Genomic DNA, 25,090 nt, shown 5'->3' with positions numbered 1-25,090 from the left:
TTTCTTTTTTTCTTTTGAGATAGAGTCTCGCTCTGTTTCCCAGGCTGGAGTGCAGTGGCTCAATCTATGCTCCCTGCAACCTCCACCTTCAGGGTTCAATCGATTCTCCTGCCTCAGCCTCCCGAGTAGCTGGGACTACAGGCGCGTGCCACAACGCCCAGCTAATTTTTTGTATTTTTAGTAGAGTTGGGGTTTCACCGTGTTAGCCAGGATGGTGTCACTCTCCTGACCTCGTGATCCGCCGACCTCGGGCTCCCAAAGTGCTGGGATTACAGGCGTGAGCCACCGCGCCCGGCCGGAAGTCTCAATTTTAAAATTATTTTAGGTGTCCTCATGCTTCTTCGTGGCTATTAGTGTGGTAATTGGAATTGACGGACCAGTAATCATAACTCCCATTTTTATTTCTAAAGCTCTTTACAATTTATGAAATATTAGAAGTGAAGAGATATTATTCATGATTTACAGTTGAGAATTTTTTGCTGGAGGCAATTTAAGCGACTTACTTAAAGCCCTACAGCTAATAAGCGACAAACAAAATTTAAATCTTGGTTTTTTGGTTGTGAAACTAGCACTTTTTCCTCTGCACATTATATGGGGCATCTATAGAGCTCCACTGAAGAAAAATAATATGAGATCACAGCTAGAGGCAAGTCAGCCATAGAAGGAAATGAAATTCCAGTTTAAGGACTTGTCACTTGCATGAAGGAGTTCCAGGGTGAAATGGTCACAAAATTGCAAAAGTAAGATGCTTTTAAGTATTCTTTCTTCATGCTCTACAAAACTTTTATGTCCCATGATCATAGCCCACTTCTACTTTCAGTAGAGGTTAATTTCTTCTTTAACATGTAAAATGCTCATTGGGACAGGGCGTGGTGGCTCACGCCTGTAATCCCAGCACTTTGGAACGCCGAGGCAGGTGGATCACTTGAGGTCAGGAGTTCTACATCAGCCTGACCAACATGGTGAAACCCCGTCTCTACCAAAAATATTTTAAAAATTAGCCGGGCGTGGTGGCATGTGCTTGTAATCCCAGCTATTCGGGAGGCTGAGGCAGGAGAATCGTTTGAACCCAGGAGGTGGAGATTGCAGTGAGCCAAGATCGCCCCACTGCACTCCAGAGCCTCAACAGAGCAAGACGCCGTCTAAAAAAAAATAAAAATAAAAAACCTCATTGCTTTGTGTTTGGTTGGTTATTTATTTATTTTGAGATGGAGTCTCGCTCTGTCACCCAGGCTGGAGTACAGTGGCGCCATCTCGGCTCACTGCAACCTCTGCCTCCTGGGTTCAAGGGATTCTCGTGCCTCAGCCTCCCAAGTAGCTGGGATTATTACAGGTGCGTGCCACCATGCCCAGCTAATTTTTTGTATTTTTAGTAGAGACGAAGTTTCGCCATGTTGGCCAGGCTGTGTTTAATTTTGAGGATTGTAAGAGTTTTGTGTTGCTGCACAAACTAAGTCCCCTGTAATAATATCTAAACTTCATATGCCTAGATATGGGCATCATTGTTTAATCTATAATTTAACCTAATATTGAAATCCAAATTTTTTCACCCAAACTCATATTCCTAAATGTTCTAGATCAACACTAATATAAATGTAATGTGAGCCAATGTAATTTCATATTTTTATTGACCATTAAAAATTTTTTAAGAAAACAGGTAAAATTTATTTTAATAATATATTTTATCTTACCCAGTATATCAAAAAATGTTATTTCAGCATGTAATCAATATAAAAATTAACAATGAGATAGTTTATATTCTTTTTTCAGTCGTTGAAATCTGATATACGTTTTATATTTACAGCGCGTCTAGGTTGGGATTACTTATATTCCAAGTCCTCAATAGCTACATGTGGTTTGTAGCCTCCACCTTGAACATCACGTTTCTAGATTGTTTCAAGGAAAAGAAAGAGTTTTCACTTGATAACACTAGTCACCCAGTAGCCAAGTTAAACACTTAATGATGATGTAAATATAACCAATGAAACTAATAGAAGAAAATAATGTCGAAAGGAGTGAAGACATTCTGTATTTTCATCATGTTTAAGATAGCAATTTTTGTGTTTAATCACCAGGAATCCGTACCACAGATAATTAACTGAATTCAGGCTTCAATTATTTTAATCTTTAACATCCCCAAAACACTAAAATTACACATTTTTATAAAATTAACATTCAGAAGCATTAAAAAGCCAAAAAATTTTATAATAAAAGCTCTCCTATATCTTAAGATCTGTAATTTACCACGTAGTTGCGTATGTTTGGTTGGTTGGTTGATTTTGTTTTGTTTGTTTTGTTGTTAACTTCTAGATAAGCTCTAAAATAATCCTCACCATCCTGAATCCTATTGTTTTCATGACTATGTTTTGATATCTTTTCTGATCAACACTTGATTGTATGTTTTGAAAATATTAAAAATTGTGTTTATTTTTTAGCGTATTTTCTCACTGCTAGAAAAGACTTGGCTTGGCGCACCAATACAGTTTGCCTGGCAAAAAACATCCGGAAACTACCTTGCAGTAACAGGGTAAGAAACCGATGAATGTTTTAAGCAGTGGTTGTATGCCCATGTAACCACACCATCTACTCAGTAAAAGTTTTTTTTGTTTGTTTTTGTTTTTTAGACGGAGTCTAGCTTTGTTGCCCAGGATGGATTGCGGCGGCATAATCTCAGCTTGCTGCAACCTCCACCTCCCAGGTTCAAGTGAACCTGGCCTCAGTAAAAGTTTTTGTGTAACAATTGTATGGTAGGAAAAGGAATATATTTATCTCCATTAACATCAAAGTTCATAGAACCTTTTCCCTGGTAATAACTTTTTATATACAAATTATGAAACTTTCAGGAGAAAACACTGAAATCACTTGGCTGGCAGCTTTACATATATATAGATAAATAAAAGAAACATTTAGGCCGGGTGCGGTGGCTCATGCCTATAATCCCAACAATTTGGGAGGCCAAGGCAGGCGGATTACTTGAGACCAGGAGTTTGAGACCAGCCTGGCCAACACGGTGAAATGCCATCTCTACAAAAATACAAAAATTAGCCAGGTGTGGTGGCAAGCATCTGTAATCCCAGCTACTTGGGAGGCCGAGGCAGGAGAATTGCTTGAACCTGGAAGGTGGAGGTTGCAGTGAGCCGAGATCGCACAACTGCACTCCAGCCTGGGCAACAGAGGGAGACTCTGTCTCAAAAAAAAAAAAAAACTATATCATACCTTTATGTTCTGATTGCTTTCAGGGCTGATTATATTGTGAAAATCTTTGATCGCCATGGTCAAAAAAGAAGTGAAATTAACTTACCTGGGTAAGTACAGAAGTAGATTTTAAAAAGCCTGTCGAGCTTTGTTACCTAAAACATTAAAAAAATACTGCCTTAAAATTATAATCAAATAGAATCTTTCGCTTCTTCTGTTTGCAAAGGGATTTGTTTTTTTAGCCATAAGTAGTTATGAAATATGTAGAGATATATGAATTAGAGTTTCTATATATAAACACCCATATACTCACAGAGAAGCCTTAAGACAGTATCATAAATCAGACCATGTGAAACAATTGAGTCCACACGAAAGAATTCTTTTAAATTATAAACAAGTCTTAGTGTATGTATAGGCAGATAAGATAAACCTGTGTCTACTTTAGTTTTCCATCTCTAATAAATTGTTGGAAAATACTTACTTTCCACATAACTTTGTAAAGGATAAAGTCTTTATCCATTTTCAGGAAATCATTCTACATTATATTAAGCATAATTGAAGCATTTTTAATGATTCAGTGTAATCACTACCTCTATTAGTTATTCTGCTGATGGTCTCAGTGGTTATTAAGATGTATAAAGGCTCTGTGTGGTGGCTCATGCCTGTAATCCCAGCACTTTGGGAGGCCGAGGCGGGTGGATCATGAGGTCAGGAAATCGAGACCATCCTGGCTAACACGGTGAAACCCCGCCTGTACTGAAAGTACAAAAGTGTAGCTGGGTGTGGTGGCATGCGCCTGTAGTCCCAGCTACTTTGGAGGCTAAGGCAGGAGAATTGCTTGAACCTGGGAGGTGGAGGTTGCAGTGAGCCAAGATTGCACTACTGCACTTCAGCCTGGGTGACAGAATGAGACTCTGTCTCAAAAAAATATACATATATATATATATATATATATGTATAGAGTCCCTCACCTAAACTGACTTATGGTGCTGTGCTTTTAAAATTCATGTTTCTTTCTGTAGTTTATTGACCATTTTTGAAAATCAGGTTTTATTTCTCTCAGTCTCTAACAGCCTTTCCTACCTCTTGCCCTGCCCCACCCACCTAATGCCATCATTTTGGTATTTTCCGTTAACTCTCTTAATTGTAGCTTCTGGTTTCTATATTCCTGGAAGCAGGTCAAAGAAGCTGTAATTATATGTGAAATGAAAGAAGGCTCAGTAAAAGTTGTCTTTGAGTAAATTGTGTGAGCTTTATTGTGTGATCTCTGTGACATCTATTTCTGTTACATGATGACCTCATTTCTTCTGAATTGTTTTGCTGTATTCATAATAGTGGAATTTGACTGACAGAGGATCCCCAGATAAGGAAAATGCTGTTAAATACATAATCTTTAATTAGCAGATGATTTTGTCAATAATTGGAATAATAGACCATTTCCTATTTATAACTATGTTGTTACCTTAATCAAATTACTCTCCTTATTTTCTATCAAGATATAAAATGAAAATAATGACCAGGCACAGGGGCTCACACCTGTAATCCCAGTACTTTAGGAGACTGAGGCAGAGGATCATTTAAGCTCTGGAATTTGAGGTTATCGTGAACAATAATCACTTGAGCCCAGGAGTGTGAGGTTACAGCCAAGTATAATCGCACCACTGCACTCCAGCCTGGGCAGCAGAGCCAGACCTTGTCTCAAAAAAAAAAAAAAAAAAGGAAAATAACATTTCTTATTCACCACTTTAGAATCAATCTTTCCCTTTTTTACAATCCTATATCTACCCAATCACTCAATTTAGCTATAATTTTGCTTCTTTTCTTTTTTTGAAACAGGGTCTCACTGTATCTCCCAAGCTGGAGTGCAGTGGCACAAACATGGCTCACTGCAGCCTTTACCTCCCGGGCTCAAGTAATCCTCCCACTTCAGCCTCCTGAGTAGCTGAGTAGCATGTGCATGCCACCATGCCCAGCCCCCCTTTTTTTTTCTTTTTTTTTGGTAGAGATGGGATCTTGCCATGGTACTCAGGCTGCAGTTCAGTGGCGTGATCTTGGTCCACTGCAACCTCTGCCTCCTGGGTTCAAGCGATTCTCCTGCCTCAGCCTCCCAAGTAGCTGGGATTACAGGCATGCACCACCATGCCCAGCTAATTTTTGTATTTTTTAATAGAAATGGGGTTTCTCCATGTTGGTCAGGCTGGTCTCGAACTCCTGACCTCAGATGATCCGCCTGCCTCGGCCTCCCAAAGTGCTGGGATTACAAGCGTGAGCCACTGTGCCCAGCCACTTTGTTTCTTATCAATACCTTCTTTTCCTCTCTGTCAATCTAAAATGATCTTTTAAAAGTTGATCATACAAATTATTTCTCGATTCCAGATGTGATTCATTTGTAAAGGTGCTTGATGAGTTTGTTTTATTAAAAGGCAGGGTTCTTTATAGGATTTAAGAAAATCTGCTAACTTAAGTATGATTATATTTAATGTAGTATATGAAAATGGTATTAAAAGTAAAATTTTAAATTTTACCATCCCCTCAACCACAGCAAAAAATTGAAGTTCATATCACCCATGCAGTGAATAGTGAGTTGTATTTCTCACTTTAGAGAGTTTATTTTAATCTGTTCAAAATAGATTGAATAATCTTGTTATAGACAAAAATCACAGTGATTTTACTTTAAAAAAATGTATAGTGATATTTTGCTCTCTTTTTAAAAAGTAACTGTGTTGCCATGGATTGGGATAAAGATGGAGATGTCCTAGCAGTGATTGCTGAGAAATCTAGCTGCATTTATCTTTGGGATGCCAACACAAATAAGACTAGCCAGTTAGATAATGGCATGAGGTAAGATAACTTTTTTATTTTTTATTTATTTATTTTTTTTTTTTTGAGAACTTTTTTATTTTTTAAAGCTTCACTTAGAAACATGAATATTTGTAGGTTTGGTGCTAACAATTCTTTTCTACTTTCATTTTAAAGATTCCTCAATGAGTTATTTTGTTAGAAAATGATTATTTTATTATTGTTACCCAATTAGAATGAAATTGTTGTAACTGTGAAATATAAATAGCTTCTTAAAAAGTTGCTTTCAGTGGAACAGACTAGGAAGTGCAGAGATGAGACAAAATATATATGGGAAAATCCAGAGATGGGCCTGACCATAGGCATGGCTGGATCTAGGAGTTATAATGGTGCAATCAAGACTTTTTCTCCACCTCTCAGTTCCTCTTTTCTCTATATTGACTTCATTCTAAATCAGATTCTCACCCACGACTACTGGTAGCTATCAGTGTGTATCATTCTTCACAGCAAGCCATGCCAGAGAAAAGAGCATGTACCTTGACATCACCAGAACCCATTCAGTTCCTCAAAAGGTCTCTGAATGGAGTAGGCAGGGCCATGGATTGGTACTCCCACCAAGTGAAAGGAAGCGTGAAGGGCAGGGCAGTTCCCAAATGGAAAAACACCTTGGGCAGACAGAATAAATGACAGATATCTGCTAAAATAGAAACCAGCTTCCGATATGGAAAAGAAAAACTTGTCAGCATTTCCAGCTAAAACTTTGCCATTTTGACCTTGGACAAGTTGCTTAACCCCTCTCCAAGCCTCAGTTTCTTCATCTGTATGACATGGGTGTAGCATATTTCATGGCTTCATGTACCCCTCAGGTGGGAAGGAAGAGATCATATACATGCTATGAGACCAGACTATAAGTTTTCAAGTTATTTACTAAGGAATAGCTGAACCCAGAGGAAGCAAGGCAATCATGTAGAGCAGCATCAGCTATAATCTAGGGAGTGCAGTGCCGTTGACCCTCCAGAGTGACTGTTGAGGCAAGTAGCTGTAGAAGATACTGTCTACCAATGTAAAGTCTTTCTGAGTCTAAGAACCTTCAGTTCTTGCTCTGTCCTCTTACACTTTGGGTTTACATCACTTTTCAGAAAGATTTTATATACACTCTCTGTGCTTCCATTCAAGGGAGTGTTTAATAAACTTCAAGTACTGGTTCTTGAGCCAAATTCAGCAACAGTAAGGCCATGTTCTCACTCAGAGAAAAGTGCATAATTAATCCCCTGGTGTTTCTAACTGGTCTGTCTCTGCCTTCAGCTCTCTATCTTCCCAGAGTGTCTGTTTCTCCACTTCATCTTAGGATTGTTGTGATGTTTAAATGTATGTCATGGCAAGGCATAAAATTAAGACCCAAGTAAATGGTAGATGTTATCGTAATTGTCATTAAAATAAAATTAAGGTTGCTTTACTGTTGATGTTTATAATTAAAGTCTAAAGAACTTTTGTATATACAAAAGCATACCCACTATTGTTTGTTCCCTATTCAAAGGCCAATCTGTTGTACTAGCTAGTTATTAAACAAAACTTTGAATATCAATTTTTTTTAAGTATTTTTATTTAAGAAGGTCCTGTTGTACATGGCCACCTTGCTTCCTCTAGGTTCAGTTATTCCTTAGTAGATAAAAGCTTTTAATCAATTTAGGTTCCATTTATAAAATTTATCTGAAGTGAATCTTTTGAGCACTTCAGACACCTTAAATAGTACCCAAAACCTATCCAAATGTAATTATCACAAAACTTACCGTGGTGCCACTTAACGAAAAATATTACATTAATTCAATGAGCTGAATTCATTTATTTTTGCCATATATGCTTTTATACTCTTTTAGGATTATAGCAGTATTTACTCTGCTCCTGCCTAGACCTAACAGAAGTAGTCATTTAATTATGTGACTGGGATATAGCCATTTCTTTCCACAGAAAACCCTATATGTAACATCTGCTTCATCAACCAGTTCATTCTTGGATGGATCACAGGACATGGTTGCTTCTCCCAAGGCAATTTGGACCTGAGTACTAGGTATCCTACTCAGTGTCTTTTTAAATTGACCTTCAGTTGTCATGTTAGTAAAATTCTTTTAAGCCCATGCCTTATACATAGGTTGCAATTTTTTGTAACCTGTATATTTCCCTAGGATGATATATTCTTTAAATTTTGCTTGGCCAGAGATACATGTGATTGTTATATGTTGTCCTGATCCAATGGCATTATTGGAAATTTACATATGCTTTAGTATCATATTGTAATTTGCAAGACTTTCTACAGGCCTTATCTCCTAAGAGGGATGAAGTCTGTTCAGTTAGCTCTTCTTTTGAGGACATTTGATTACTTGATCTTCTTAGAACACATTATTTAACACTTTCTTTCTAGTTGGTTGTTGTGTAACTGTCAGTGCTGATAAACTATTGAATAGACTAATGTTATATTTATCTTATTATATATGATCACTTTTGCTGATCAGATCTTGTTCTTGTTATACAGTTCTTTTCTCTGATACTATTTTTAGCTCATGCAGAATTATTTTTATTCATATTTTCTTTGAAGGAGTCTCTCTAAGACAGGATTAAATGTGTAAGAGATTTCTTACAGGAAATGCCTGTGAGGGAACTTAGAGAGGTTAGGAGAAGAGATTAGAAGAACTGTCAGACCTCAGTGCGTGTCTGACCCTTATAAATGAGAGAGGGAAAGAAGTAAGGTTGGGAAGAAGCATCTTAAATTGTAGCACAGTGTTGGTTTTTTTGGGGTTTTTTTGTTTTGGATCGGAGTCTCCCTCTGTCACCCAGGCTGGAGTGCAGTGGCACGATCTCGGCTCACTGCAACCTCCACCTCCTGGGTCAAAGCAATTCTCCTGCCTCAGCCTCCCAAGTAGCTGGGACTACAGGTGCCCACGACCATGCCCAGCTAATTTTTGTATTTTTAGTAGAGATGGGGTTTCACCATGTTGGCCAGGCTGGTCTCAAACTCCTGACCTCGGATGATCTGCCCACCTCAGCCTCCCAAAGTGCTGGGATTACATGCGTGAGCCGCCGTGCCCAGCCCATTAAATTGTAGTAGAGTTCTAATTAAGAAACTTCAGCTAGGTCTGTGGGGAGTCTTTGGGCAAAAGTTACCTGTCAAAGGAATTCTGCCCGGGAATGGGCCCAGCAGTTATCCCTCCCTCACTCAGTCATTGTCTGGGAGCAGCCCATGAGAAAGCACAGCCCAGTTCATTGAGGTGATGGATTCCAAAGCCTAGCAGTTGGGGCTTGTGGCCAGTTACACTTTCTGCAGACAAAGGGAAATCTGAGAGGCACATTATTGTAGCTATGGCACCTACTTAAAACAAGGAAAAAAAAGATTAAAATGCATATTTATCTTTTGTAAAATAGCTACTTAATAGAAGAACCTAGCAGCCTGGTATGTTACTACTCCCTTACTTGCTAAATTAATTTTTTTTTCTTTTTTTTTGAGACAGAGTCTCGCTCTGTTGCCCAGGCTGGAGTGCAGTGGCACAATCTCGGCTCACTGCAGCCTCTGCCTCCCGGGTTCAAGCGATTCTTCTGCCTAAGCCTACCTAGTAGCTGGAACTACAGGTGCATGCCACCACACCCGGCTAACTTTGTATTTTCAGTAGAGACAGGTTTTACCACATTGGCCAGGCTGGTCTCAAACTCCTGACCTTGTGATCTGTCCACCTTGGCCTCCCAAAGTGCTGGGATTACAGGCGTGAATCACTGTGCCCGGCCTAAAATTAATTTTTTTTTTTTTTTTTTTTGAGGCGGAGTCTCGCTCTGTCTCCCAGGCTGGAGTGCAGTGGCCGGATCTCAGCTCACTGCAAGCTCCGCCTCCCGGGTTCACGCCATTCTCCTGCCTCAGCCTCCCGAGTAGCTGGGACTACAGGCCCCCGCCACCTCGCCCAGCTAGTTTTTTTGTATTTTTTAGTAGAGACGGGGTTTCACCGTGTTAGCCAGGATGGTCTCGATCTCCTGACCTCGTGATCCGCCCGTCTCGGCCTCCCAAAGTGCTGGGATTACAGGCTTGAGCCACCGCGCCTGGCCTTAAAATTAATTTTTTAACTAAACATTTTATTATATGCTTCTATTATTACAACTAATTTTTCCACATACTTTATTTTTTTCTCTTCCAAGTAACATCATGATTTTACGATGTTTCACACACTCAACTTGTATTAAATAAGTATGTAATGTTTAATCCTCAAGTTCTCCTAATTTTGCCAGAGGAAACCTCTTTAAACTTACTATTGTGTCCTTTTATCACTGCCCTCAACATTTTTGGAAGCAGTGCTGCTTTCTGAAAACCATACCATGATCTGTCAGCGGTGCTCAAAATTTAGCTGCATCAGAATCCCCTGGAGAGCTTATGAAAACACAGGGAGCTGGGTGCCACTTTCAGAATTCCTCCGTTAGTATGTCTGGGCTGGGATCTGAGAACTGACATTTCTCACAAGTTCCTAGATGATGCTGCTGGTTCTGATTTCAAATCTTGAGAACCACTGTTCTTGACCCATTGTAATTTCTTTTCTCAATATATGGAAAGAGGTACACTCCAAGAAGTTCTGCATCCCCTTAGTAGGGAACTGTATAACACTTCAACCTCATGAATCCTAGAATGCATGTCAGAACTGGTGGTGGGCAAAAGTGTTTACTGCCTGCTTTTGAGCTACTCTTAATAGTGATGGAGCTAGAAAAAATATATCCTTTTTAAAGTTACGAATTCCCAGTGATTTTTACCATTTAATATATTATGTTATTGGATGCCACTTTTTTAAAGCATGAGGTTTCACCATCCATTAATATTTTTGTAATTACATTTAGAGGTAAAACTATCTTTAATAGACAAATTAATAAATATCTCATCATAGATCATCTCATGAATTTTGAGGTTTATCATAACAGAATTGAAGTCTACATTCATTATACTTTTGTATTTTGAGTCTAACTGACCCTAAGATCATCCTATAGCATCTCCAAAATGTCTTTAGCATTTAGTCTTTGTCCTGAAGCATTAAGTTGTATTTTGTACTTTGGCTTCTAAGTAGATGTTAAAGTTATCCATGGAGTACTTTTTTAAAGGACTGTTTAGAGGTTATGATTGTGAATTGTTTAGTAATTTGTGTCTTAATGTTACAGGGATCAAATGTCTTTCCTTCTTTGGTCAAAAGTTGGAAGTTTCCTGGCTGTTGGAACTGTTAAAGGAAATTTGCTTATTTATAATCGTCAGACATCTCGAAAGATTCCTGTCCTTGGTAGGTGATACCTGGAAACACTGCTAAATATTTGAGATGCTTTACCTAAATGTAAATTCTGCTGCCTTGGGTTTCCCTGATCTTGCAAGGGAAATTTTGCAGTACGAACCCCCTCCCCATGTCCCCCCAAAGTCTTACATTTAGCTAAACATGAAGATCCCTCTTCACTGCTTACTGATAACTTCCCAGGGTACATAGAATAGATTGAGTTAAAGTCAGTCTGTGCCTTTGGCATCAGGACATTAATAGCATGGCTTCCATTTGTCCTTTCTCACCCAGACTCTACCTCTGGACAAGGAATAGCTCATATGCATATGAACACATATTGATAATATGTGCTATTTTTGTTAATTTTAGTTAATTTAGTTGCATTGTAATATGTGGTAATTTTACTCCACACAGTACGCAGATTAAAACATTTACTGCTTGGGTCTGGGCATGGTGGCTCACGCCTGTAATCCCAGCACTTTGGGAGGCCAAGGTAGGTGGATCACAAGGTCAGGAGTTCAAGACCAGCCTGGCCAAGATGGTGAAACCCCGTCTCTACTAAAAATACAAAAAAATTAGCCCGGCGCGGTGGCAGGCACCTGTAGTCCCAGCTACTCAAGAGGCTGAGGCAGGAGAATCGCTTGAACTCAGAGAGCGGAGGTTGGAGTGAGTCAAGATCACGCCACTGCACTCCAGCCTAGGTGACAGAGTGAGACTTCATCTCAAAAAAAAAAAAAAAAAAAAAAAAATTTTACTGCTTGGATAGAATATATCAAGATTTCTAATTCTGACCCCTCACCCTCTCCAAATCCTAGTTAAATCTCGATGTGGACTATGAGTTCCATTTGCCTCAGGATATGCAGCCGGAGGGTGTTTTTATGTGTTCCTTGTTTGACCTTCTTGTTGCAGCTCTTTGATTCCCCCAACCTCTGGCCACTTGGCATCTGCCCTCTGAATACCCAAGAAGAACCATCTATTCTTGTCAATTATTGTAACATCATTGTAATGAATGGTGGAACCTAGTGGGCTTAATTGCATCCAGGTGGCCAGGAAAAGAATAACTTACTGCTAATAAAGGAATTACACTCTGGAGATAGTGGCACTCACAGATACTTCAGAAAGTGCTCTTCCATTCAAGACAATCATTTCAAATTATTTTTACATATATGTATCTCTTTAATGTTAACATTAATTTTTGGTGCTACAGCTAAACATTAATGTCATTGAACTATTTGAAAAGTTAAACTAAAATTTTTTAAATTACAAATATCAACTTTAAATTAGTTTGTCTATTAACTGTTATTATTGGTGTTAAGACTAACTTGATATCTGAGCACTGAAAGCAAAAGGGCTTTGAGGTATATAAGGAGGAGGAGGAAGAAGATATTTTCTTCTCCCTTTCTTGGGTATAGAAAGATATCTTTAGCATCTTCCTACTTGTCTTTGTATAGTCTTTTCCCCTTCCTAATGCCTATTTCTTTGGACACCCAGTTCCTGTATAACACCCAAGTCCCTTAATCTATGATCTGCAAAATCTCTGTAGCCCCAGTCTCTTCTCTGAATATTTCCTTCACTTTTGTGCTCTGGTCTCCTGATATGAAATACCGTCTATATCCTGAAAACTCCCAAATTTATATCTTTTCCACACTGTAGACTCATACCTCCAACTGCTTACTCAACACTTTCAATGAGGTGTCTAAATATACACTTCAAATTTAGTATCTCCAAAACCTTCTTGACTCACAGCTTTTCCTTCCACTATTGTTGACATTTCATTCTTCCAAATCTTTAGGCCAAGCTTTAGGGCCACCCTTGACTCTTTTCTTTCTCGTACTCTCCATATCTAATTTGTCAGAAAATCTTATAGACTCAACCTCCAAATATCTCCAGAATCCAGCCTGTCTCACCATCTCTACTGCTGCCACCATGGTGTGGTCTCAAACATTTTCTACCTTAATTTCTGCAGTCCCCTCTTTACTGGCCTCTCCACTTCAACTCTTGCCCCACTCTAGAATCTTCTCAACCCAGAGGCCAGAATGAGCCCTGTGCTCAGAACTCTTCAGTGGTTTCCGTCTCACCCAGAATCAAAGCGAAAGGCCTTAAAATGGCCAGAACAAATTTTCCATAATCTGGCCTTTGCAGCCCCTCTGACCTCATCTCATGTTCTTCCCTCCTCATTTGTCTGCTCCAACCACACTGTCCTTCCTGAGCCTCTTAACACACCAGGCAAACTCCTGCCTCAGGGTCTACTCACTTAACCATTCATTTAATACCTGCTTTCTGCATAGGTACTCTATTAGGTTCTATGAGGGTACGAAGAATGAAATGAATGTGGTCTCTGCTTTTAGTAACAGCTAAAATAGCTGACACTTTGATAGCATTTCATTTCATATGTGCCTTGCACTTTGGTCAGTGCTTTAATTCAATTGAATCTCAACCCTATGAGAGGTCATACTATTATTCCCAATTTATGGATGAAGTGAGTAAGGAATAGAAAGGTTGGCTAGGCATGGTGGCTCATCCCTGTAATTCCAGCATTTTGGAAGGCCGAGGCAGGCGGGTCACTTGAGGTCAGGAGTTCGAAACCAGCCTGGCCAACATGGTGAAACCCCATCTCTACAAAAAATACAAAAAAATTAACCAGGAGTGGTAGTGGGCTCCTGTAATCCCAGCTACTTGGGAGGCTGAGGCAGGAGAATTGCTTGAACCCAGGAGGCAGAAGTTGCAGTGAGCTGAGAAGATTATACCACTCTACTCCAGCCTGGGAAACACAGCAAGACTCCATCTCAAAAAAAAAAAGAGGTTAAGTAACTTACCCAAGGTTTTTTCAGTAGGTAGTGGAGCTAAGACTCAAAGCTAGGCAGTCTGGCTCCAGAATCTATACACTTAACTGTTCTTCTCATTAGTAGAATTACCCTTGGGACTCTTGAGGATTTATCTATCCCAAGACCTTCAGAAATGCCCATAGTGTCAAGTGTGTGATTTCCCCCCCCAAAAAAAAAAAATGTAATTTTTGCACTGACTGGAAAGCTCAATGAAAAACTTCCTGATAGTTAGTGGCTATTTGATATTACTCATTAGCTTAGTTACACAGTTCTTAACAGGTACATCAGTGTTATCATATATTATTATATATCTTTTAGTTGTTACTGTTCTTGTTTTTTTGAGAGGTAAGGTCTTGCTGTGTCACCCAGGCCAGAGGGCAGTGGTGGGATTACGGCTCACTGCAGCCTCAATCTCCTAGGCTCAAGTGGTCCTCCCACCTCAGCTTCCCGAGTAGCTGGAACTACAGGCGTGTGCCGGCAGTCCTGGCTAATTTTTTTTCTTTAATTTTTGTAGAGATGAAGTCTCACTGTGTTGCCTAGGCTGGTCTTGAACTCCTGGGCTCATACAATCCTCCCACCTCAGCTTCCCAAAGCTCTGGGATTATAGGCATGAGCCACTGTGCCTGGCCTCTTTTAGTTATATATGAACAGTTAAACTGAATGTTAAATCTGCTTACGTCAAAGGTATACCACACCATGAAGCTGAGTATGAGTAAAGTTAACTTCACTGCTTTGGAATTTATGTCTCTTAAGACATTAACTTTGGAGCCAGGCACGGTGGCTCGCACCTGTAATCCCAGCACTCTGGGAGGCCAAGGTGGGTGGATCACTTGAGCTCAGGAGTTGGAGACCAACTTGGGCAACAAAATGAAACCACGTCTCTACAAAAAATACAAAAATGGCCAGGTGTGGTGGCTCATGCCTGTAGTCCCAGCACTTTGGGAGGCCAAGGCAGGCAGATCACCTGAGATCAGGAGTTCAAGACCAGCTTGGCCAACATGGTGAAACCGTGTCCCTACTAAAAATATAAAAATTAGTCAGGTTTGGTGGCACACCTGTAGTCCCAGCCTACTTGACAGGCTGAGGCAGAAGAATTGCTTGAACCTGGGAGCCGAAGGTTTCAATGAGCCAAGATCGCACCACTGTACTCCAGCCTGGGCAAGACAGCAAGACTCCGTCTTAAAAAAAAAAAAAAAAAAAGAATTAGCTGGGTGTGGTGGCATGTGCCTATAGTCCCAGCTACTTGGGAGTCTGAGTTGGGAGGATGACTTGAGCCTGGGAAGCAGAGGTTGCAGTGAGCTGAGATCACACGGCTGCACTCTAGCCTGGATGACAGAGCCAGAACCTGTCTCAAAAAAGAAAAAAAGACACTATCTTTGCAGGTTTGGTTATATGATAGGCAAAGAAATCTTGTCAAGGAGCAGAGTATCTTTTTACATTAGGGCCCGTGTGCTTATATCCAGATAAAAATTTGGAAAACAGTAATGCCTTTATATACCATTATTTTGATTGATACCTTGGTAATAAACTGTTTTAAATAAGTTTGCTTAGACACTAACTGCTTTGATGAAATTCTAAATTCTTGTCTGTTTAATCTCTTGGTATATTCAGATTGGCATCAGAGATTTTTTCTTTGAGAAATCCACATGTCTGTACAAAAATCATCTCTTTTTCAGGAAAACATACTAAGAGAATCACTTGTGGATGTTGGAATACAGAAAATCTGCTTGCTTTAGGTGGTGAAGATAAAATGATTACAGTTAGTAATCAGGAAGGTGACACGATAAGACAGGTAATACAGTAACATCTCTTTGGTCTGATATATTCAAGCTTTCACCCCAAATAAATAGTTTGTCTATCAAACTAATCTTTACAATTTTTAAAAATCTACATGTGAGGTATATATATGTGTGTGTGTGTATACACAATAACTTCAAAAACCTTTCTATTTATGTGTCAGAACGCTTTTCTTTGATGTGAATATGTTATCCAAATATACTCCTTTGTATATTTCCCTTTGTTATTAACGTGGATTATCAGCTCTGTGGTTCTAGTCAGTGTATTTGTGAAGTAACTCTTTTTTATATGTGTATATTTATAATACAAATGTTAATAACTGGTAGATCTTGAACTCAGAGTCAAATCTGCCTGATTATAAAGCCCATACCTTTAACTGATAAGTTGCTTCTAAACTAATCCTAATGAAATTTAATTTTAAGATTAAAATTTTCTACTGTTCACATTTCTCAAGATTGATTAGCTCTTTCAGAGGCTCCCTCCTTATGGGAATTTGTATCGCCAGTAGCTACATAATGTGACCAATGGGAAATTTTCACTTTGGACTACTGCTTATGATTTAGTATTGCTAGAGTAATATTGACTAACATATTCTTTGAATACCTGTTAGGCACATGGTACTGTGCTATATACTATAGAAAGAACATGAAATGTGGCTCTGTATTAGCCAATCTATTGCTGCATAACAAATTAACCTCAAAATATAGACGCTTAAAACAACAGTTACTATTTCATGGTTTTGTGGATGAGGAATTTAGATGCAGCTTATCTGGGTGTCTCTGCCTCAAAGTCTCTACAAGGCTGCAATCGTGTTGTCAGACAGGGCTGCAGTTTCATGTGAAGGCTCGATAGGGAGAAAATCTGCCTCCAAGCTCACTCACGTGGGTGTTGACAGGATTCAGTTCCTTATAGGTTGTTAGACTCAGTTTCTCTCTAGCTATTCACTGGAAGCCTCCCTCACTTCCTTGCCACATGGATCTCTCCATAGAGTGCCTCACAACACAGCAGCTGGCGAGAGAGTGAGAGAAGCCATTCAAGACTGAAGCTGCATCTCTTTATAACCTAATCACAGAATCACTTTTGTTCTTTAGAAGTGAATTATAAGGTATAGCCCACACTCAGTAGGGCAGGGATGGGGATCACACAGGCATAAAACCAGAAAGTGGGGATCACTGTGGGCCACCTTAGAGGTTGCCGATCATAGGCCCCCACTCTTAAGAAGACATTACTAATATTATAAAACACACATGGCCTTGCTGATTAATTGTCACATTTTGTGGTGCAGCTTACCTGTCCTACAACATTTGGGAGATAGAGAAGATCAATGAAAGATTGATTGTGACTCTCTCAAAGATAGAAGGCTATCTGAATCAGTCAGGGTATAGACTAAACTGTTGGGACAGAGAGACCTAAAACTTCAGGGACTGTAAGAATATGATAGTATGGGTCGGGGCAGGGGGTTTCCTCTCTTTCTCATGTAACAGAGAGACAAGTCACCTACGTACCTCTGCTTCACTAAATTGTACAGAGCCTCAGGTTCCTTCCATCTTATTGCTCTGCCATTTTCTAGAGTATTGTACCCTCATCTGCATAATTGAAGCTAGTGTACCAGGATCACATCTGCATTTCGGCTCCAGGGAAAGGACAAAGAGAAGAAATAGAATGTAAGAAATTTGTAAAGGACTTGATCTGGAAGATGCATTTATTATTTCCCTTCATATCATATGACTAGAACCTAGTCATGTGGCCAAATCTACCTGCTCCCAGGAAAGCTGCAATTTTAGTCCAGCTAGATGACTATGTATCTTGCTAAAACTTACTTTAGTAGATAGTGCAAAACATTTACTCATTCAGTACAAGCAGAACAGCAAGGAAAAACTTACTACAGCTTGTTCATGTGTTGTTCAAGCCTGGACTAACTGAAGATACAGGTTTTGATTGGGAATTTTTAGAAAATAGGGCTGAAGAAAGTCGATTCTTGTGTCTGTTTTAATCATCCTATTTTCAATGCCCTTTAGAAATAGAATGTTAGGTATAGTACAAATGCTACAACTCCCCTCTCTTGTGTCCGTATCAGACATCACCAATAGATAGTGGATTTTTTTCCCTCCACTGAATCAAAATATGGCCTTAGAATATTTTTTCCATATAGCATTCCAGGAAGTCACTACAATTCAGCTGTTACATACAAGATAACTATTTTTCATTTCTAATCCTTAAGAAGTCTGCTTCCAAACTTAGACATCCTACTTAAGCTGTCATGTAGTAAGCAAAATATGCATTGTAAGTGTTGCTTTGTTTGGTGTTTTTTCTTAATTGTTTTAACTTTGGTGTTCTGAAGATCACTATGGTGTTACTTGTATGGATTTATTTTTATTTATCCTGCTCAGGATTTGTCTTGCTTCCTGAATCTGAAGATTGCTATCTTTTGTCAATTCAGGAAAATTCATAGTCACTATCTCTTTGAATATTACTTCTTGCCCTTTCTATTCTGTTTTTCGGGAGCATCTGTTAGATAGCTGTTGGACCTTCTTATGTCTCTTAATCTCTCCTTTTCATAGTTTCTGTCTTTTTATCACTCTGCAACCTTTTGGATGATTTCCTCATATTAGTTCACATATTCTTTCTTCAAATTTGTCTAATCATCTGTCTATACCATTGAGTTTTTTTATTTTAATGACTCCTCGTTTTTAGAAAGTACTTTGTAGTTCTTTTAAAAATCTGCTTGAAATACATGAATAGACAGTTCACACAAAAATATATAAAAAATGGCTCTCATACATATGAAAAAATTTCAAACTTACTCATAATTAAATAACTACAAATTAAAGCCACACTGAAATACCAGTTTTCACCTATCAGGGTGGCAAAATTATGTAAAATATGACAACATATTCTGTTGGTGAAACTGTAGATAAAATAAGTATGTCCTGTCTGGAGGAAAATTTGGAAATAGCTAACAAAACTACATCTGTACTTACTTTTTGACCTAACAATACCATTTCTAGGACTCTACCCTTCAGATACACCTCCTATAATACAAAAGTACATATGCACTTAAAAAAAACTGCCTGAAATTTAAAAATTCTTTTCTGATATTTATGAGTCCTCTTACAGCTTTAGTCATTTTTAAAATATTTATTTTATAATTTATGTCTCCAATAATTCTATTATTTTTATATCTGCTAGCTCCTTCTGTTGATGCATTGTTTCTTTAGGAGTTTTGTAAGTTTGAATTATGAGCTCATCTTTAGCAAGGTTTATGTGTGGAAATTTTTTAAAACCTTGGTAGAGGTTCTGGGTTAGTTTTTTCCAAAACTGCAGGGGTAATATAAGCCTGGATGCTTCCATATTTTATGTTAATTTCTCATCTTGGGAGCTCCCAAACAACCCAACATATAAATTTGAACCTCAGACTATAGTGAGGATAGGAAGGGAGGAAGGGAGATCTTTAAATCCTTTTTCCTTTTTCTTTTTCTTTTTCTTTTTTTTTTTGTTTTGTTTTTTTTTGAGACAGGGTCTTGCTCTGGAGTGCAGTGGCATGCTCATAGCTCACTGCAGACTCAAACTCCTGGGCTCAAGCTATCCTCCCACCTCAGCCTCCCAAAGCACTGGGATTACAGATATGAGCCACTGTGCCCATCCTTTAATTAAGTTATTGAAATGAACTTTGTTTTGTCTGACTCAACACTCAGGCCAAGATAATTGGGTTTCGTTATTGTCTCCTGTAACTAGCTGCTCTGGATAGCTGCAGCATCAGTTTCTGCACACACTCTGGTTTTAGTTTGATCTTTGCTGATGATCCCTGTAAATTTCCCTTTTCTTCTTTCAAGCTTATTTATCTATTTAATAAGATATATTTTCTGTTTCATGTAGAATTTCTAGATATTTGTGACAGTAGGATTTTCAGGTTCTTAGTCCAACATTAGTCAGGAATGAAAACAAGTTACCTGTTCTATTAATATTCAGAATGAATTTAAATATTGGGTTTGTTCATAGTGATGATGTTTTTACTCCTTTAGACACAAGTGAGATCAGAGCCTAGTAACATGCAGTTTTCCTTGATGAAGACAGATGACCGAACCTCTGCTGCTGAAAGCATGGTAAGAATTCTAATCAAATCCATGTGCAAATCATTTGGGTAATTTTGTGGAATATATAATTTCCTTTTCTTGGATGACAAAATAGTGATAAATAAATTATGTCCATTGACTATATTTTAAGCCAAAGTAGACCTAGGTCTTTTAGTCCCTAAAAGTTGTTGTAATTGCTACTGACTACCTGGCATTACAGCAAATGAGGACAGCTTTCTGTTACAATTGGTATTGCTCTTTTCATTCTTGTGGTAGCAAAAACATTAGGGGTACCTTGCAGAACAGAAGTATTAATTCGTATATTATTTTTAAAATTTTTACTCTATCAGATGTGGTTAGCAAAGCTCTTGAAGTTGTAGGTTTGGGTTTTTTTTGTTTTGTTTTTCTAGTTTTTTTTTTTTTTTTGAGACAGAGTTTTACTCTTGTTGTCCAGGCTGGAGTTCAGTGGTGTGATCTTGGCTCACCGCAACCTCCGCCTCCTAGGTTCAAGCGATTCTCCTGCCTCAGCCTCCTAAATAGCTGGGATTACAAGGATGTGCCACCACACCCAGCTAATTTTGTATTTTTAGTAGAGATGGGGTTTCTCCATGTTGTTCAGGCTGGTCTCAAACTCCGAACCTCAGGTGATCCGCCCGCCTCAGCCTCCCAAAGTGCTGGAATTACAGGCATGAGCCACTGCGTCCGGCCAAAGTTGTAGCTTTTGGTTAATACTTAGATGCATTTTCCCTGCCACATCTTAACGTTCTGAAATCCAGATGATTTTCACAGTCAATATGAATATATTTAATGAAGTAGTAGTTCTTTATTTCCTAAAACTCTATTATTAAATTGATAGTGACTTACAATTGAGAGCATCTTATAATCAAGGAAATATATCAATAATAAGCCCAAATAAGTAATGTACTATTTTTTCTCCCAACATAATTACATCCTCCACTGGGAATTGCACCGAAGAATTTACTTGCATAAGTAGCAGAGAGACACGAGTTTAGCCAACACTGACCTGCAGGTGATGGAACCAGTGATGATATAAAAGCCAAGCTGGATTATCCACAGGAGTATGGACCTATAATCCCAAATGGCTCAAAAACAGAACAGCTTCTTAGAGTGGAAGAGTCTTTATAATCAGAATATGAATTCATTTGCAGTGGAACTGTCAGACTTACAATCCTGTATTGCGCAGTACTCTAATGAAATGTATAGAAAGTTTAAATGGTCACTTCACAAAGGAATTTTAGTATATTTCAAAGGGTATATTGAAGATGTGTAAAACCAAGGACCCTTACCAGACTATATATTAGTAAATGCATTTTTTTAGTCAGTCATATTATTGTGCTAGTTACAGCATGTAGCACATCTAAATCGGGCGGCTTATTTTCACAAATTAGGTTCAGCTTTTGGATTTGCTTATTGGTCTTTTCATGAAGTACTAAATAACTCATTTCACAATCTCCTAATCTTTTCTGGCAGATAAGTGTGGTGCTTGGCAAGAAAGCTTTGTTTCTTTTTAATCTGAATGAACCAGATAACCCAGCTGATCTTGAATTTCAGCAGGACTTTGGCAACATTGTCTGCTATAATTGGTATGTCTGCTATAACTGGTATGTACAAAAAGCTCATTACAGAAGGACATCTATAGGTTTTTCCTTACTAATTGTATTCAATTTTTGTTTGTAACATTCAATTCTATACATAACATTTTCTGATTCATGGTCTGTGATTTAGTATGCAGAACTATTTAGCATATTATCTGACACAAAGTAGGCCCTTGATAAATTATATTCTATAATTCCTTAATTTTAAGGTACTTGCTAATTTACCGTGTTGCCACTGATAGCTAATCTCCTTGTTTACCATATTGTTGCCTTCGTTGCTATAGGTATGGTGATGGCCGCATCATGATTGGTTTTTCACGTGGACATTTTGTGGTCGTTTCTACTCATACTGGAGAGCTTGGTCAAGAGATATTTCAGGCTCGTAACCATAAAGATAATCTAACTAGCATTGCAGTGTCACAGACTCTTAACAAAGTTGCTACATGTGGAGATAACTGGTAAGTTATTTTCACATATTTTTAGTAAAGTTTGTATAGTAAATACTCAAGTGAATCAGCCAAACTTTGGTAGCTAATATGAATCTGGCAATCATGTTTACAATTTAAGACATCTAAGACTACTTTATTCCTGATTTTAATATTCAGGGCAAAAATATAAAACAAAGTATAGTTGAAAATCAGTCTTAAAAATAAAATAGGTAGTTCTGGGTAACATGGAGTAAGCACACTCCACCCCGTGTCTCCCACTGAATATAGCTGTAAAACATGAGCAGAATGCATGGAGCAGATATTTAAGGACTCTGAAAAGTAAATAGTAGCAGTCAGATTGGAAAAGAAGATGGAATTTGAAATGCCAGCTAACCAGCAGTGAGTCTCCCATTTGTCCTCTGCTCTCTCACAGCCAGGACTCAAGGAAGTCTGAAACCTACAACTAGGCACCAGAGCACAGAGAGAGCTTTAAGGAAGCTCTGTGGTTCTGGCTTAAGTTGTGGGAAAGAGAACTTGTAATGCTCAAAGGCAGTTGGGGAAATCCCCTGGTTTTCTTTTTCTTTTTTTGTTCTTTGTTCTCTAATGCTCCAGCCACCAAGCAATCTCCTCATGACAGTGGCAGCAGGAACAATGGCACCAAGGACCCACAGGCACCTAAAACTCTGATGGAGGATGATCTCTCTCCAATTAGAGGCTGTGGTTTCAAGAAGATAGGGCAAACCACTGTTGCCTATTTTTCTCTTTGTCCACCCTTGGTCACAAGTGCTCATATAGTTGTGGGAATTATGTGGTAGAACAGAGGAACCAGAGATCAAGCATTAATAGAGGACGAAAATTAGGAGCCCTAGGGAACTAGAAAGTACCAGATTGATCACAGAGAGGAAGGAACTCAGGAAAGCAACCCTGTAAACATATTTATGAACTCCTGGGTTCATCCTTAAGCTCATATGTATAGACTTATCCTAAACATATACCAAAGACCCTGTGAACTGAACTAAGACATAGATCATAGCCAAGGTCTTATACTAGCCACTGAGTGGGCCATAGAGGGACATATCTGAATACCACTGCAAAGGCGTTGAAAATAGAACTGACATTGAAACCATAAGCCACAGAAGTCTTCTTGAAACTTGTAACCCGAACCCAGCGAGGTTGATGGCCTACTGAAACAAAAATATTAACCTTCTCCATGGGATTTAGATTAGACACAGTCTCATAATTTCACAATGTCCAGAATATAACCCCCAATTACTTGATATATGAAGAATTAGGAAAATTTTAACTCGCTCAGGAAATAACAATAAAAAAACACCAATGCCAAGAAGATGCAGATAGCAGATATAGAAATGCTCCAAGAGGTAAGGGCTAATACTCTTGAAACAAATGGAAAGCTAGAAAGTCTCAGAAAAGAAACAGAACCAATAAAGAAGAACCAATGGAAATTTTAGAACTATAAAATGCAATAAATGTGGTGGACTTAATAGCAAATGGAGATAATAAGGAGTCAGTGAACTTGAAGAGAGATCATTAGAAAATATCCAATCTGAACATGGAAGAAAAAAATGAAACAAAATTATTTGTCCCAGAGACCTGTTAGACAATAACAAAAAGTCTAGTATTTGTGTCTTCGGAATCCCAAAAATAATGGCTGGAAACTTATTGCAAAAGACATAAACCTCCATATTATAGAAGCTCAGCAAGTCCCCAAACGGATAAACCAGAAGAAATCTGGAGCTATTCACATCATAATCAAACTGTTGAAAAATAAAGACAAAGAAAAAATCATGAAAGCAGCCAGAGAGCAACATTTTGAATGACAGTGGATTTTCTCACCATAAAGCATTGAGGCTAGAAGGAAATGCCACAATATTCTTAAAGTGCTAAAATAAAAGCGTTGTCAACTGAAATTCTTTATCCAGTGAACATGTATATCAGTAAATGAAAATGAAATAAAAGCATTTTTAGATGAAGGAAAATGAAGAGACCATCTTGCTCTCTGAAAGAATTGCTGAAGGAAGTTCTTCAGATGGAAGAGAACTGAGAACAGAAGGAAATGTGGGACATTAAGAATGAAGGAAGAGCAATAGAAATGGTAAATATCCAGGTAAATATAATGGACTTTTTTTTCTTTTGAGATTTTTAATGTATATGTGATGGTTTAAAACAAAAATTATAATATTGCTCAGTAGGGGGTTTAATGCATGAAAATGCAATATATCAGACAACTATACCATAAAGGGGAGAGAGGGTAAAAGGTTTTGTATGTGATAAGACTTCTACATTCCACTTGAAATGGTAAAATATTGATTCTAAGTAGACTATGAAAACTTAAATATGTGTATTATAATCTAGAGCAACCTCTGAGAAAACTATTCAAAGAAATATACAAAAGCAAAATAGAGAAATTAAAATGGGATGCTAAAAAATGTTCAAATGGAAAATGAGAAAATTTAAAAAATCAGCCTGACCAACATGGAGCAACCCTGTCTCTACTAAAAATACAAAACTAGCCGGGTATGGTGGTGCATGCCTGTAATCCCAGCTACTCGGGAGGCTGAGGCAGGAGAATCACTTAAACCCAGGAGAAAGAGGTTGCGGTGAGCTGAGTTTGCACCATTGCACTCCAGCCTGAGTGACAGAGTAAGACTCCATCTCAAAAAAAAAAAAAAAAAAAATCAATTAAACAAGAAGATGGTTCTTTGAAGAAAATAAAATTGATAAGCCTTTAACAAGCCTGACAAAAATAAAAAGAGAATAGACACAACAAATCACCAATATCAAGGATTAAACAGGAGTATCCCTACAGATCTGAAAGCCATTATGAGAATAATAAAGGAATACTACAAGCAATTTTACACTCAAAATCTGACAACCTAGAAGAAATGGGACAATTCTTTGAAAACCGTAAACTACCAAAACTCAACCCAAATGAAACAGATCATCTGGATTAGCCCTATAACTACAATAAAATGGAATTGGTGATTTAAATGCTCCCAAAAAATAAATCTCCAGGCCTGTATGGTTTCATTGAAGAATTCTGCCAAACACTTGATA

The 25,090-nt window shown here is 38.3% G+C and overlaps 1 protein-coding gene across 9 annotated transcripts in view; it reads left to right on the top strand.

Moving 5' to 3' along the window:
- Positions 1-25,090, top strand: part of WDR19 (WD repeat domain 19) — a 94,368-nt gene that overhangs the window by 840 nt on the left and 68,438 nt on the right. For 7 of the 9 annotated variants that reach the window (XR_646876.3, XR_004182806.1, XM_003898587.3 and 4 more), the window contains exons 2-9: positions 2,436-2,527; positions 3,240-3,305; positions 5,911-6,036; positions 11,173-11,288; positions 15,778-15,893; positions 19,921-20,001; positions 21,463-21,575; positions 21,872-22,045. Coding sequence is in view for 7 of the 9 variants with exons in the window: in XM_003898587.3 (XP_003898636.2) it covers positions 2,436-2,527; positions 3,240-3,305; positions 5,911-6,036; positions 11,173-11,288; positions 15,778-15,893; positions 19,921-20,001; positions 21,463-21,575; positions 21,872-22,045 (884 nt within the window). In the remaining 2 variants the exon portion in view is untranslated. Of the gene's footprint in view, positions 1-361; positions 741-2,435; positions 2,528-3,239; positions 3,306-5,910; positions 6,037-11,172; positions 11,289-15,777; positions 15,894-19,920; positions 20,002-21,462; positions 21,576-21,871; positions 22,046-25,090 lie in introns of those variants that run through there. The other 2 variants (XM_009206680.4, XM_021938365.2) reach the window with 2 other exon arrangements.

Source organism: Papio anubis, chromosome 3 (assembly GCF_008728515.1).
Source record: "Papio anubis isolate 15944 chromosome 3, Panubis1.0, whole genome shotgun sequence".
In the NCBI taxonomy this organism is placed as follows: domain Eukaryota; kingdom Metazoa; phylum Chordata; class Mammalia; order Primates; family Cercopithecidae; genus Papio; species Papio anubis.
This window is presented reverse-complemented; position numbering and strand designations above follow the sequence as displayed.